Raw genomic sequence first — 15,888 nt, 5'->3', positions numbered from 1 at the left:
GTACATTAGTCTGTGCAAACTGCTGTTGCATGCCAAATGGGAACAGAACCAGTGATAGGGCACCCTGCTGTCTTTAGAAAATGCACTGGCATTACAAAGAGCATTTGTGTGTCGTGGTGAGAGATTGTCGTTGGTAATCATTTCCTTTCCCCTCAGCTTGCAAGAGACAGCCAGTGACCAGTGGAACACCTGTGGACCAGAGTGGTATAATAACAACTCTGTTTCCCTGGGAAATGATGCGTTTCTGGATTTGGGCAACACTAGGCTAAGATTAGAGCACGAGACAGGCAATTGGGAGGACAAACATTTACTATTTTACTTATGCATGCGCTGTTTTTACACATCTTTTTAAGAAAATATAGTAAAAAGGAAGAATATATTTTGAGATCACACACACACACACACACACACACACCGTTCTGTGAGGCAAAACAGTCCATGTCACCAAACTTCTTTATTTGGCACGAGACAGAGATTTAGCAGACCATAATTCTAAAAATATGTTATTCATATACACCTCTAGTAAAAAAAACACTATTGAAACATATCTAAAAATATACACAGTGGAACATAACAGCAGAATAAAAACAATTTGCAGGGGTAGGAGGAGAGATGTAGGGGGTATTTTACAAGGTAACTGAGGAATGCTAACACATAACAGTCATAGTTTCCTCTGCCCTCAGTCCTCTGGTATGGCCCAGACATTTAAACAAATGTGTGCCCGCACTTCAGAAGAGACAGTTCATGCACTTCACAGCCTTGCTACCGTAGTCCACGCACTCTGGTCCGATGCACTGGCAGCAGGCGTTGTGAAACCAGCGGTACTTGGATCCTCCCATTGACTCGCAGTATAGTTTACACTGACGGATAGACACGCAGTCGTCAAAGTAGACCACTGTGCACATGTTTTCTGAAATGAAATAAAAAAGCAGAGGCAAAGGAAAAAAGACATGAGTCACAAATACAGTAAACATGGTTTATAAAAACAAGCAGCATTTTAAAGTAATTACCTTTAGCCCTCGGTGTTCCTACATTTACTTCAGGGAGGAAATTATTTGCTGCAACTAAGTATGACCATATGTGTTCGTGAGCTTAATGAGTTAACTGCTCAGCTCTGTGGGAACACTCCTACTATGAGTGTGTCTTTATAGCAAATAGTAACTGGCTTAGAGGTAGACAGCCAAAACACCCGCAGCTAAATTTATAAAAATGGCAGCGGAACAACACTTTCAACCCAGTTACAATTCCCTAAACTGGAGGTCTTTTGGCAGTTTGGTCCCCCTGAAATGATGAAAACCTGACCCAACCCAAACTGGTCTTAGTTCAAGACTTTGTAGACTACTTCAGCTTTGGGTGGGGCCTGATATTATTACCACGGGTCTTGGTGAGTGTGCATAAATGCAAACGGAAAAAATTTGACTGGTCAGGACGAGAACACTATGTAATCACAAAGCATGTGAGCATTTAGTGTAGTGCATCTCTTGTGGTGTAACTTACTCGGAAACTGTATGATATGACGGTGTTCAAACCAATGTGAGGTTGCACATTAACAAACAGCGAGTGACTAACCCCTCTTTTTTATCAGGTCTGATAAAAGTACTGGATGGCTTCTCTCCAACTAGCAGTTATTGTTGATCATTGATGTTTTATTGTAAAATAATCTTCTCATTTTTGATAATTTTGTAAAAAAAAATAAAAAACACCCATCACAATTTTCCAGAGGTCCGTTTGGGCTGTTTTATTTTTTAATTTTTGTTAAGATTATTTTTTAGTCACTTTTTAGGTCTAAATTGACACGACAGCTGCAGAAATAAAAGGGGATGCAGCAGAGGGCCAAAGGTCGGAGTTGAACTGGGCCCGCTGCGTTGAGGAGTAAACCTCTATATATGGGCGCTCGTTCTACCAATTGAGCTATCCTGGCGCCCTGGGCTGTGTTTTGTTTAAAATGGACGGATCCTGTTTCATGTTAAATTGTCATGGAGGAATATGTAAAAGTAGCTACAGTCATTATGCAGTATATATGGGTCAACTATAATATCAGTATATGTTATAGGATCATTATAGCAGATGCATAAACACCATGCAAAGAGGCATATAAATGTAGCTTGTATATGTGCCAATTTAACTACTTTATATATTGTTGGGTAGTTTAATCTATAAAAAGGCTTCGTATTTTATAAGAGCATCATGTGTTTGATGTCCAATCACTTATTTTACACCAAAAAACATAATCCTAAACTTCTTATACAGAGGGAATGTTTTTAGTATATGGATACTGATTTCTGTGTGCTAAAGCAATCTTTCTAAAGCTCAAGCTTTACCTTGAGTGTCATAGCTGGCGTGGATGCTGTTGCCAGGCACGGAGACGTTCTGCTGCTGGCTGTCGAGTGACCCCAGGAAGGACACCAGGTTCTCGTGAGGAGAGAGCTCCTCGGTGACAGGGAAGGACACCACCATCATGTTGATCGGCGCGTCGCCTTCTGTTAGGGCGCGGAACAGCGAGGGGATCGGACGGTGCAGCTCCTCCACGGTGCTCTTCGATGTGGCCGGAGTATCGCTGTAGTTTCTGGGGTTACACATCCCTGACATGAAAAGAAGGATGGCAACGTTAAAGGGGTCACTTCATGAAAATTCCAAAATTGCTTCAGCCATGCAGAGAGTTTAGTAGTAGTAGTTTCATTTGCACAGATTTTGAGATTACATTTGTTTTTTTAATTATTAGAGATATTGTTTCTGCTCTTTGGATAAGGTTCATTTTGGATAACACAGACCTTACTATCATTATTCTACCAAAGAAATAGTCCTATGATCGTATGATTTAAAAAAAAAAAAAAAAATCTAAATATCAATGCAGTAAATACCACAAACAAACTTCCATGTACCTCCCTTACATGCAAGTTCCATAGCCAGGCTTAAAGAGCCAGGATTTAATACTAAGGTGACACGTTTGACTAACCACCATCCAAAACATTTTGTATTTTATTAATTGATGCGGGACTCTTCAGTTGTATTTTCTATTAATTATATCTTCGTACATTTTGGTCAACACTGCCAACAATTTTAAAATTACAATTAAAATGTTAAGACATTTAGTCTGAAAAACGTCAGAATTAGCCTTTAAAAACCTGACATAATATGCCGGTTATTACCAAACATAAACTCTTTAAACCCCCCAAATTCACAGATGTAAGTAAACATGATCTCAGTCCTTGACTACAATGGAGGTAGAAATCTCAGAGGTGGAGATCTTGGAAAATCTGGGTGAATAAAAACCCAAACTAGCTCCTTGTCTATACCACTAAAAGTTAGGTTTTTCTTTTTGTATATGTGTGAACTGACCACTTAAGCACATTGGCAAGGTTTAACAGATTAATTGTTTCACACATGATTTTACTCACAAGGGAAGTTTCGTAAAACCACACAACTGTCAGTATCTTTTGTCTCAATTAAGATCCGTTTAACACTTCATTTAATTTCCAAATACAGTAGTAATCACTCGACAAAGTCCCCACATCCTCAGATATAATCTGCCTAACACTTCAAATAAGTGAATTACAGCTAATGGGTAAATCATTTAATGGGGAATGGAGTTTGACAGAGGAATTGAATTAGAAACCAATGCTAAAAGCAGAGCCAGAACAGCTGTTTTAGATAAAGCATACACATGGGTCCACCCTCCATGTCCTCCCTCCCCCCCTCCCTCCCTCCTCCTGCTCCCTTCCTCTAGAATACAAACTGTCCTCTCTCCACCGCTCCTTTACTGGGCTTTTCTAACCACTCTCAGATACACACTTCAAAGTAGCCGGCCTTTGACACAGATAACATGTTTAGAGTGGAAACCTACTTAAAGTGGTCTTAAAAAGGCTAGTGATGTAAGAAACAAATACAAAACATATAAATGAGAAATATATTCTAGCTTAAATCTACAGGCTGTATTGTAAAAGGCCTGTCTAGGAGGAAAGCTCCACCACTGTAACATCTGTGCAGCAGCAACAAGTTCAGCACCCAGTGTCAAATCCTTGTATTTGTGTTCCACATGAAAAAGTTTAATAAAGCTTCCTTGTCAGCATGTAAAGTAATATCTGTCTGTCAAAGCTGATCTGAGAGCTGCTGCTGGTTTAAAGAAGCTGGGCCAGAGGGATAGCCAAGGGTGGGGGAGAGCTGGGCAGCAAACAACCAGCAGCAACCGTTCAAAAGAGCCGGTCGGCAGAGAATGGTGCACGCCATACCAATAAGGAGGGTGACAGGTAGTTGGCTTTTTAGTATCATGGATGGATTACTGATTAGGCCTAGCAGGTCAAGGACCAAGGGGCCCCAGGGCCACAACAACCTGTGTATGAACACATGGAAATTCAAGGAAACGACTACAAAGACAAGCAAAAGGACTTCAGAGAGATTAACTATCAGAAAGTGACGCAAAAACGACCTGAAAGATGAGCAAAACAAAGCACAAACTGACAAAAAGATGTGAAATGTCCACAGAGATACTAAACAAAAAGCATAATGAGGCGTAAAATTACAAAAAGAGAAGCAGAATGAGTAAAGAGATGTAAAACCAGAAAGAGACATAATTTGCTAAATGAGACATAAAACTAAAAACAGAATCAAAACAACAAAAGATGCAAAATGAGCTCCAAAAAATGAAGAACGTCCACAAAGAGACACACAAAACGAGACATAAAAGCACTAAAAACAGCGTCTCGTTCAAATATATAGCAGGGGTGGGGGGGGTCTTTTACATGTCTGTGTCTAAGAAAACATGTCTTTAAATTTGAGCCTCAACACATTATTTTGACTCATTTTACAAATGTGCAAAGCCCATCCCTGCTGGTTTGAAGCAGGTTACAGATGAAGAGAGAAGTTAAAAAGCTTCTAATTAAATCACTTCTTGTTTCGCAAATCCGGTTGTTTTGTGAACTCGCTGGGATTTTACACCCCCGCCGCATCTCGCTGGGAGGCTGAAAGTCAAAGTTCAATTAAGCGGCTCGGCCTCCTCGTCCCCTCTCTCCACCAGCTTCTTCAGCCTTTGATGATCAGGAGGACCTCAAGACTTCCTGTTCACATGTGTAGGTGCTTCCTAGTACTGGCAATACTCCTTGCATTTCCTACGCTCTGGTAAACAGTGTTCCTGCTCGGCTCTGCTTTGCATTAGCCTCCAGGTTGTCACTTCTCAGAAGCACCTTCAATATCTGGCTCCACTCGCCTCACACTTGTATCACAGCAGCAACACTGAACAAACTAGTTCCTTCTTAAACCAGTTTGCTTCTCAACTGTCGAGTGCATTACAAAAGTCATTGTTCACAGAGTTTTTACTGGGAGGAAGTACTAGGCAGCAGGGAAACTGCAAGCATGAAAAGAGATAAGTGCCTGAATGGCACATATTTAAATATGTTGCAAACACAGTATGCTCAATTACAGAGCTCATTGCCTACTGTATTTAAAAATATATATATTATAGTTAAATATTGTTGCCGATACTGCATATAATGTAACTTAACCAGACTCATTCTACTGGTTCTGTAAATACTGTACACATCCTACACACATGCATTAGAACAAGAGATACTTTATTGATCCCCAGGAGGGGGAAATTACATTTTTACACCATGTTGATATATGTTACACATAGGCCCAAAATACACACATGCACAAACAGGACCTTAAACGCGGACTACTGGAGATATGTCAGGTTGAGGGGGCTGCCCCAAACAGTTGGGAATTTGCTGCCTCTCCAGCTTCTAATCCACAGTCCGTATGGGGACTAGAGCCAGGCCAAGTTGCTACGGACGGAGCTAGTGTTTATATATTTATTTTTATTGCTATTTTAATGCACAACATAAAGAAACTTACAGGATTACATTTCACTTAAATGGCATTTCAAAATAAATGTATTGAATTGCATTGAGTTACATGCATTAAATTAACCAATTTAGTTTAAATTGTGCCTCAGTGTTAAATGCAACAGTCCAAGACAAACCTGACACATTCATTATTCATACCGCTTTATTAGCTGGTAGTAAATGTCTTTTACAGATGTTCATCACGGAGCGTGGGCTAAACCGAGAAGTCAAAATGATTTGCTGACTAAACTTTGCGGTGAGCTTCAAAACGTGCTGCTAATAAATGGAGACGCTGCACTCACCCACACAGTCGCAGCACTCTTCCCAAAGGTTCCCCAGACACAGCATGCACTCTTTACAGCATGAACAGTTCCCATCAGACGGACGACACTGGCACAGCTCCTGCAAGACACACACGCACCAAAAACATGCATCAGCAAAATAGTAGCATAAAGCACAGAACCAAAGACGGGTCCTCAACCACCTTCATTACAAAATATTTTGGATAATACTGTGTGGTAGCCTGATAATTAGACGGAATTGGCCTTTTCTTTCACTTCATTTTGTTTAATTGCTTACAAAAACAGAGATTTGGGCACCAATGCAGAAAGTCTGGAAGTACCAGATGTTGTGTAGGATACATGGCAACATGACACTTTCTTGTTTTTATTTTAGCCTATTTCTGCTCTAAATTAGGGTTGTCCTTTGCATCGTGTTGGCGTTGGCTTTACTTCCTCATTGTTTGGTGTTCAGCAGATCAGACATTTGACAGAGTCAGTAACAAGTGATGTAGTATTTTTGTAGTGGACTAGAACATCATCAGTTTAAAATCATGTTAACAAACCAAAAAACTAAAATTAGTTAAAGTCATGATGTTTCAAGATGATAAACCAATATATGGTTTTACAGTATATTTGAGATAAACAATAGAGTGAATACAAACAAGTAAACTCTTAAAAACTGTACTTAAAAAAGTCCCAACAGAACTCTATCAGTGGAGGAAATGCAATCGTCAATCCCCAGTCAAATTAAATTAAGATTTCAAATTAAATTAATTTTGTGGACAAAAGATCCTGGTCTGGTACTATAGGTGCAGTGGCAGCATCAGTGTTAGAAATCACACAGCAGAAAGACCACAACATGTAGACATACTGTACACAACCAGGAGACGTACCATTAAAACATCAACACAAAAAGCAACATGAAGTTTTCGTCACGTACAGTTACTAACACTGCACGTGGCATATGTGGTATCTATCGAAGTATGTAACACTGATATATAAACCTCTGCTGTAATTCCACTCATGAATAGAGCAGGTTCTGACACGTCGAAGTTCACAGTATTTAAATGGTTTCCTTGAATGATTGTTCACTGTACTTGAAGCTCAGTGGTGAGCTCTCACTGACAGCAGTGAACAAGTAACTTTTACACTACTACTTCAATACATTTTAGAGAGAAATATTTCCTTCCCCCGCATTTATCTCACCGATACAGTTCCTTTTCAGATCGAGATTCACATGTCAGACATATGCTCAGTTTGTAAAATATACATTGTTACAGACTAAACAACCCAACAGAATATACAGTTGTTAAAAGGAGCTCTGCCTTCACACATTCCAATGGTAGTCGGACGGTAATGAATCAGGAATAAAATGTCAACAACAAATACATATTAATGCAACACTGCTACTTTACATAAGCAAAATTTCAAATAAAGGTTGTTGTTGTTTTTTCCAATTGTGGTATTGATATTTTTACATAGATAAAATATCCGGGTTCTACTTCTACCACTGCTTTTTAGAGCAGTCTTTAAGTCTTTATGAGAAGAGCGCAAGATCAAAACCAAGTTAAGTCTTTCTCGAGTGCTGACACAGCGCTGTGCTTGATTGTCAAAGTAAGTATGGCTTATACGAATCATGTCCGAATCAAGTATCTACTCGACTTAAGACGGACAATTCTGTTTTTTTACAACTTGGATCTAATTTTCATAGTTTTGGCCATCATTTGTAAGTTTAATAATAACATGTGAAGACACATGTGAATGTGGTGACATTTCTGAAAAATACTCGCTGGTAAAATCACCAGCAGTCAGACAATTGGATAGGTTTCAACCAAACCAGCAGGTTACCCAAACACAACACAAACAGTGAAATAATTAACCATTGTCCGTTGCAAACATCCATCACAGCTTACAAAACGAATTTGTGGTTCAATGTTGACTTAACGGATTTACCATAGTTTTTTACAGTTTAACTGCATTTTGGGTGTGCTGACTTTTTTTTTTTAACCTCCAAAACATTTTGTTGAGATAATGTGGCCCAACTGTCTCACCGTCTGACTGTTCTTTTTTGTAGCAATGTAGCCTTGTAACCATATCTTAGCAACAACAGAATTATTACAGCTGGAAGCAATGATGGCCAAAACTACAACAAAAAAAGAATCATGTTGATATCGATGAGTATTATGCAGTATGATATGCATATTTTAGGTTTGAGGAGGAAAGAGCCCTGGTATGACCTCAGTTCTTGGTATAGACAAATGCCCTGAGTTGAGTTATCGGAGAGAAACAGTTGGATCGGTAAATCCCTATCCTACTCAAGTCTCAGCTCAGACCGATTTACTACATTATGCAACCAGTCAGTAAAAAAAAAACAAGGCAAACATGAAACTAAAACAAGAATGAAAAGTAGTCATTACCAAGAACTTCTCATGTTTCATTTTATAGAAGGAAGTTATTATTATGAAAGCTTCTACAAACACGCAACCTCTGCTGATCCCATAACTCTTCTACAACCACTTAATAGCTCCATTCCTCAACTTCAGTTTGTCTCGGGGGGCGTAGAGACAGTGAAGGAAACAAAACTCAAACCGTGTAGGTGGGGTTGAAAAAGTGGGTGAGTTCCTCTTTCTCCCCCCGTTCTCTCCTGACACAGAACAGGGAGCACATTCCTCCAAGTCAAGGGCACCGTGATGAGGGGGGGGGGGGGGGGGGGGGGGGGGGGGGGGGGGGGGAGAAGAAAACACCTGGAGAACAGAACATGGCCGCTCCCACCCCCAACAACTTTCTCCTTGTTTTTCTCTCCATTCAGCCTCTCCTTCCTCCCCGTCATCTTGCCCCTCTCTCGCTCTGTTCTCCTTCGCTTTATTTTCCATTTCTTGTCTCCTCATTTATTTCTTTTCAGAAGCCATCTCCTAAACAAAAAACAGTCATGGATATGATAGAAGACTCTCCAGTGACTCACCAAGTGAGGGATTGCAAAACCACAAAAGTTGACTTAATCACCAGCCTCTCAATCCCCAAACCTCTGATCAAGATCTGATCCCATGAGTAATTATGACTCTGCAAAGGTGGAATTATGTAGAAAAAAATAAACTGCTGCTCAAGGGAAAACATGCATGTTATATTTCACAAATAAAAATAAAAGACCTTTCAAAAAACATGTTATAGAAATTCATAAGACTTTAACAGACATTGTGCTGGAGCTGGGAGGTAGTTAGCTTAGCCTAGCATTAAGATAGGAAGGAGGTGAAAACAGCTAGGCTAGCTTTGTCCAAACCCGTACCTCAACAAACACTCTAAAAATAAATTGTTCACCATTTTGAGAAATCTAGTCCTTCACAATCTTGCCAAGACTATAAAAACAGAAAACCGGTACTCACGTCTAGGTGCTCTGAGTGTGAAGCTAAAGCTAGGCTGTGATTAGTTTAGCACAAAGACTGAAAACAGGGGGAAGACAGTTAGTCTAACTTTGACTCAACCAGCAACTTTAAAGCTGGCTAAATAACACCGGTTATCTCATTTGTTTAATCCGTACAAAGCACAGATTTGAAAACTAAAATTTGTGGTTTTAGAGGAAGAGCTAGCTAGCTCGGCGTTGTTTAGCTTAGCATAAAAACTTCAATCAGGGGGAAACAACTAGCCTGGATCTGTCCAGAGTTTAAAATACCTGTTTGCCAACACTTGTCAAGTTTACTAAATAAAAATTAAAAATTAACATTCTACAGCTTGGATTTTAACATACAATGTCTGGCTTTGCGAGGACTTTGCGAGGAAGTCTAAGCATTTCCAAGCTAAAAACAGCCAAACCACAAATTGTTTTTTGGATTCAGTTTGTGTACGTATGTATAAAAACAAGATATAACATGTTAACAACTAAGCTTTAGAGGTGCTGGTAATCATCTCCATCTTCTCATTTTACTCTTGTCAAGAAAGCAAATTAGTGCATTTCTCCAAATAGCAAGGAAAAAGTACATCTGGGTGTGCACCGTACTTATTTGGAAATACTATGGATTTTTGCTCATGATACTCAATGGCAACTTTAAAAATTGATTAAAAGTCATTCAACATTCTCTGGTTCCAGCTTCTCAAATCTAAGAGTTTACTGCTTTTCTTTATCATAGGATAGTAAACTGAATTGGGATTTGCACTGTTGGTTGGACAAAAGAAAACCTCACCTTGAATTGTGGAAACTAGTGATGTTAATTTGTTCACTACTTTGCATTACTGCTACTTTACATGCATTTGACCGATTAATGTTAAAACTAACGGGACTGATTACTTGTAGTGCAACCCTACAAACACTTTCCTCACTGAACTGGATGAGAATATCTCAACGACTTAAGACGACTAAAAGGCTTCCCTCAAGCTGAAACCGCTGTAATCTGTCAAAACTCAGCTGCAGGGAGACAAAAGGACTCTAGGAGAGAAAGTGAACATGTGCTGCCTCGTCCTGCCGAGCGAACGCTGCTGTGTGTTAACTTTAAAATCTGCTGCCCCACCCTGCTCAGCAGCCCGGCTTGGAGAAGGTTGGCTTGTGAATCTCGGCACCAAACTGTATATTTCCCTCAGCCAACCTCCCCCAACAGACACACACACACACACACCTCCTCCTGACCTTAGCCTCCCCTCCCTCCCTCCTCTCATGTTCTCCCACCCTTAGGGGTTTGAGGGAATTCAGACAAATTACTTAAGATGGCAGCAGAGCGTAAAAGCGAGCGTCGTACAGCGGATCCCACTAATCACAAGCAACATGGTGCTTCTAAAGAGGGACTAGAGGCAGGCACAGTTTCTCCTTCATGGCACACGCACCATCGCTCTCGTCTCTGACAGCTAGCGAGTCGGTGTCGGCAGGGTCGCGGAAGCTATGAGCTGATGATTCATCAGGCGAAATAAGCCACCTGGAAGAAAAGAAGAGAAGGCTGCAACCACAAATGTTCTAATCGCAGGAGGTTGGAACTTATACCAAAGGAGGAACAGAAGTTGGTGGTTTAGGTGACAGTAAAATTGGGCCACAAAACACAGATTACAGACAGTAATCTGTGTTTTAAAAAAGCCACACTTTATTTCCTTGAAGATTTTTTTTAGTTGACTAGAAAATTATGTCTTTATTTTAGTTCAAAACTTCAAATTTGCACACAGGCAGATGTTAAAATGTGAAAAGGGCAAGTAAAAATAAAACAAATAGTTGGCGAACAATGGCATCTGTAGTGATGGACCATTTGAACAATTGGTTAATAGTTATTATAAATTAGTCATTATGAAGAAAAGTTCCACATAGTTCCTGGGTTCAGAGTTTTAAATGTGCCCATTTTAAATCATTTGTAAATGACCTTTTTCCAGACATAGCAAGCAATTTGATTAATAGATTGTTATAACAAAAGAAAAAAAGAGGCATAGATTGACCAAAAATTTAACTAATGGTTTGTAGCAGCGCTACTCATCTGCATGGCTCTTTCAGCAACAGGTGCTACGTTAAGCCAGGTGCATTATGTACAGTTAAAAAGATACTAAAATTACCCTAATTTTTTTTTTCAAAAATGGAAATGTTTTTTTGTCTCCTGCCTCTAGATCTTTGGTTGGTAATTTGTGCCAAGTCTACCTCAACTACCTGCAAATAGAAAATTGGAGTTCACTAACAGAGACCGAAAGCAAACAGGTGAAATGGCCACTGAGGTTAAATACAGTACTTCAAAAGATGTTAATGTGAGAGGCAGGACCACTAAACACACACCCAAAAGGACAGAGGACAAGCAGCAGCTCAAATTGGACTTGACAGGTGGTGGAAAGACAGGCCTAACCTTCTCTTCATGTTTTCCCTCAACATAACAAAAATACATGACAGAATTTGTAGAAGAGGGGTGGTACCCCCCTCTGCCCCTTACCCACTGGGCTTCAGACGTGAGGGAAAAAGTGACACAAAAGGAAGTGATGCTAGAAAGTGTTTTAAACAAGTCAGAGGAGTTGGTGAGAAAATAAAAGGAAACCTCATGTAAATTAAAGACATTCACCCATGATCCTATGCTCTAACACATTGTGTCCTGAAACCGATTGAGTCCCACAGGTAAAGAGCAGGTGTGTGCATGACGGTGGACAGTTCGATCACATCTCCGCTCCTGCTTGCTGTGGGAAAACCTTCCCCACCAGACTTCACTCAGCTTATCCAAAGAATGTATTTGCATTCTTCACCACAGATTCCATCTTTGTTCTCCGGGCCAGATCAGACCGTTTTTAACTTTACTTTCACTACAGCTGGATATTCGTTTTTATGTGAAGTTTTGGCACAAAACTGGCTAAGTTGCTTAAAGCCGTAACAACAGCCAAGACATATTTTCTTGTGTAGTTTTTAAGTCTGTCCTGGCAGTTTAATGCTAATTTAAATAGCATTAAAACAAGGTTTTGACTGCTCTTAACTTGAACTCGACGCTGCAGACGCCATTTCATTTGGGTTCTTGTTAAAGAGAAACAACAATCTCCGTTTACACATAAACAGCTGTAACACTGTAGAATGGAAATCTTGAACTTGGCAGCACTCACGTAGAAATTTCACACTTTAATCTGCAGAAAAGATCAGCACTCATCAGCTTGTTTGTGAGCAATGATGTCCAGATTAAAAAAAATTCACAGTGAACGCAAGTCTGTGCACATTTTCTAAGCAAATCATGTGGGATTTTTGAAGATGCAAACCACATTTTTGTGTAGTCCCAACAGCTGTCCCAACAAACAGAACTTTATTATATTCCAAATTTAAAGTATGAAGGATATCTTCTCATGAAGTGGCATTAGGTTTGGGTTCATTTCTTTGATTGAGTCAGAAAATCAATGCTGCCATGCTTCAGAAGGGAAAGGAAGGTAAACCAAACATAGAGAAAGAAACCCTTAACGCCCTTCACCTGGATGAGACACTTGCTGACGTCGCTCGCACACAGGGCTTTGTTACAGCCGGAGGTCAGAGACAGTCCTGATAGGAGGAAGAGGAGAGTGGCGGCAGCAGGGAAGATCAGCTGGCCAGGCCTCATCCTGACGGCTCACCAGCACGGCACTGGAAACACCTACATCAACATGAGACACAGGACAGGACCTCAGAGAACGGTACAAATAAACAAAACTTCATCACTGACATTCCACAGGAGGAAAAAGTGAAGAGCTGCAGTTGGCGCGTAACAGATAAGAGGACACAAATGTTGGTGCACGATGGAAATACTACACTTTGAGTTTCCTCATACTGGGTTGTTTTTTGCCTAATAGATCTCAAATGGAAAATGTGGAATTGAATTGGTTTCTTTTAGTATCTTACTCCTATCCTACTCCTGATGAATTTGAGTAGATTTTAATAATAAATAATGTTGTTTTACCAAAATACTTTGCACTGTATACAGTACAGTATATGTTGTACCTTTGTACACTATGATATCTGAAACTACATTTTGGTACCAATAGAGCTACAAAGTGTAGCATAAACTAGGTAGAAATGTGTAAAATAAATTAGTTTAGTTATTAAATTAGTTATTGAAATAGATTAGTGAAAATCACAGCTGTGTCATGCAAAAGAAGCACACACTTCAAATTTATCAACAACATCCCATTTCTGAAAGGCCTGCTTCACATTTCATTCAAAGCAAGAATTCACTCACGTTACGCTTGGATAACAAAACACACACGCACGCACGCACACACACACACACACACCTATTTTTCTAAGTGTAGCGCGTGAACACACCGTTTAATCATGTTACTCAGCTTTTACACTTTGCTGCACATTGTTCCACTTCACATAACAGAGAGAAAACATGTGAGGAACATTGGCTCCCTCAGTCATGAACGCGTTTCTTCACCTCTTTTTTTTGGGGCTCATTGCTAACACCAAAACTTTGTTTAACTCGCGCCCAGCTACAAGAGAATCGAGTGCAGAAAACAGCGAAATAATAAAGAGGAGTTTAAAACTTACCACAACGCCGTTAACAAGTCCAAGACTTTTCTTTTTTAAGAGGAAGAGTGGCTGTTGTCTCTTTGAACTTCTCCAGGATGGTTTTCAGACGCCGCTCAAGTGTCCACTGTGTCCAGAGGGCGTCAGTCTATCCGCAGCAAAAAGCGACAGGCAGTCGGGCGCCTTAAAGGCACACACTCCATTTTCTATCCTATGTCTGGGGAGGACACCGGACTCAGGTCACACACACACACACACACACACACTTTCAGGGTAACGGACATGAGTGAACCACTTCACCGCAACATGAACGGCAAGAGATAGCCTTTACATCTGCGCAACGCGGGAGTTGTATACGTATAAGTCTTGTACGTGTTTTTTTGTCTCCTTTTAGCCCACACTCTGGTCATTGCTCGCCTTGCCAGGTAGGCTCTGCTTTAGCTTCTTTTAACACAAGCTGATCTTTTCTTTCCCAAGCCACCCCCCACTCCATTACACAGTCCTTTGTCTCCAGTTTTATCAGCGGCCTTGTGAGTGCGCTCATTAGGTGAGAAAGGGCGGTTCGGAAGCTGTGAAGACTTCCCGCTGAGAAGCGTCCCCCCCCTCCTCGAGCTCATTTGTAGCAACTGCCGACGCAGAAACGCTCTCTCTGATGGGCCGTTTCACTCAGCAGGTGTTTACACGTGTTTTCCTAAAAGACCTCATCAATGACCACAACAGGCCCCACTTCCAGCCTGCAGGGCAGGAAGGTCAGCGAAGAATCAAGGCTGGCAGGGGTATTTAAATGTAAATCAGTCATACCAACAAAGTAAATGTAAGGCAAAGGAAAAATGACAAATTAAAACTTCATTTTGGTAACGAAACACTTATTTTCTTATGTTTAGGGTCTTAATAATGAAGTTAAGTTAAAAAGTAGTATTGTTGTGGGTTAAAATTAGTTGTTCTGGGGGAGAATGGAGACAATGAAATCCTTTTGAAAATGCAGTTGCCAGTTAATAATGTAGCTACACATTTCTAACAAGGCAGAAGTGCAATGAGGTTTCGACTTTAGTCATTTCTGAGGCTACTGTCATAGGCGTTTAAAATATTTAGACGATATTACGCTTATTTGATATGTAAGGAGCTCTGCAACCATCTTAGCAGTTATCACTGCAGGCACATTAAGTTGCCTAGATGTTGTGTACAGTGACATCTACTGACAGAGGATAATACTGACTAAAGATACATCTGAAATGCTAAATAAATTATTGGTAGGGCTTTAACCTTTGATTATTTTCATTAACAATGAAATGAAAAATGCCCATTGCCATTTCTCAGAGGCTTCGAGCTATATTGTCCAACCAACAGTAAAAGAACAGTAAATGTTTGGCATCGTAGCTCATCAAACTAAACCAATTACATGGATAATCAAAACTGTTGACTGACTAATCGATTAATCAACTACCGGTGATTGTTTCAGCTCTTGTGCAGTGTTTGGATTAATGACACCAACACTTTGATTTCACAACAAATAAAATGTATTCAATTATATATTACAAATATGTACAAGTCATGTAACAAGTAAATATTAAAATAGACATTTTTTTAGAACCATCGTTCAAAAGGCATTATGTTGAAAAAATAGGTTTTGTTGTGATCTCACATTGAAACTGTAAAAGTACATGTTTTTTCCCCTTGGAAGCCACAACAGACTGTAATGTGCGCAAGACACAATGGACAACATGAGGAGTGAGGCCACAAAAGGGGACAAAACACATGACGCAAAAAAAGCTGCTGGAACACTTCAGTAAACCTCACATTAAGTCCACAGTACAGTTTTTTAGGGAAAAAGTACAAACAATGC

The 15,888-nt window shown here is 40.0% G+C and overlaps 1 protein-coding gene across 1 annotated transcript; it reads right to left on the bottom strand.

Annotated features, from left to right (window-relative positions):
- Window positions 1-295: 295 nt before the first annotated feature.
- On the bottom strand, window positions 296-14,325 carry twsg1a (twisted gastrulation BMP signaling modulator 1a). Its single transcript, XM_034889003.1, has 5 exons — window positions 14,067-14,325; window positions 13,012-13,170; window positions 6,143-6,242; window positions 2,322-2,582; window positions 296-910 (listed from the first exon to the last, which is right to left on the bottom strand). Exons 2-5 carry the CDS (start codon window positions 13,135-13,137, stop codon window positions 729-731), a joined length of 669 nt encoding a protein of 222 aa, XP_034744894.1. The 5' UTR covers window positions 13,138-13,170; window positions 14,067-14,325; the 3' UTR covers window positions 296-728.
- Between the last annotated feature and the right edge of the window lie 1,563 nt (window positions 14,326-15,888).

Source organism: Etheostoma cragini, chromosome 12 (assembly GCF_013103735.1).
Source record: "Etheostoma cragini isolate CJK2018 chromosome 12, CSU_Ecrag_1.0, whole genome shotgun sequence".
Classification (NCBI taxonomy): domain Eukaryota; kingdom Metazoa; phylum Chordata; class Actinopteri; order Perciformes; family Percidae; genus Etheostoma; species Etheostoma cragini.
The sequence above is the reverse complement of the archived record's forward strand: the minus strand, read 5'-3'. Positions and strand labels throughout refer to the sequence as shown.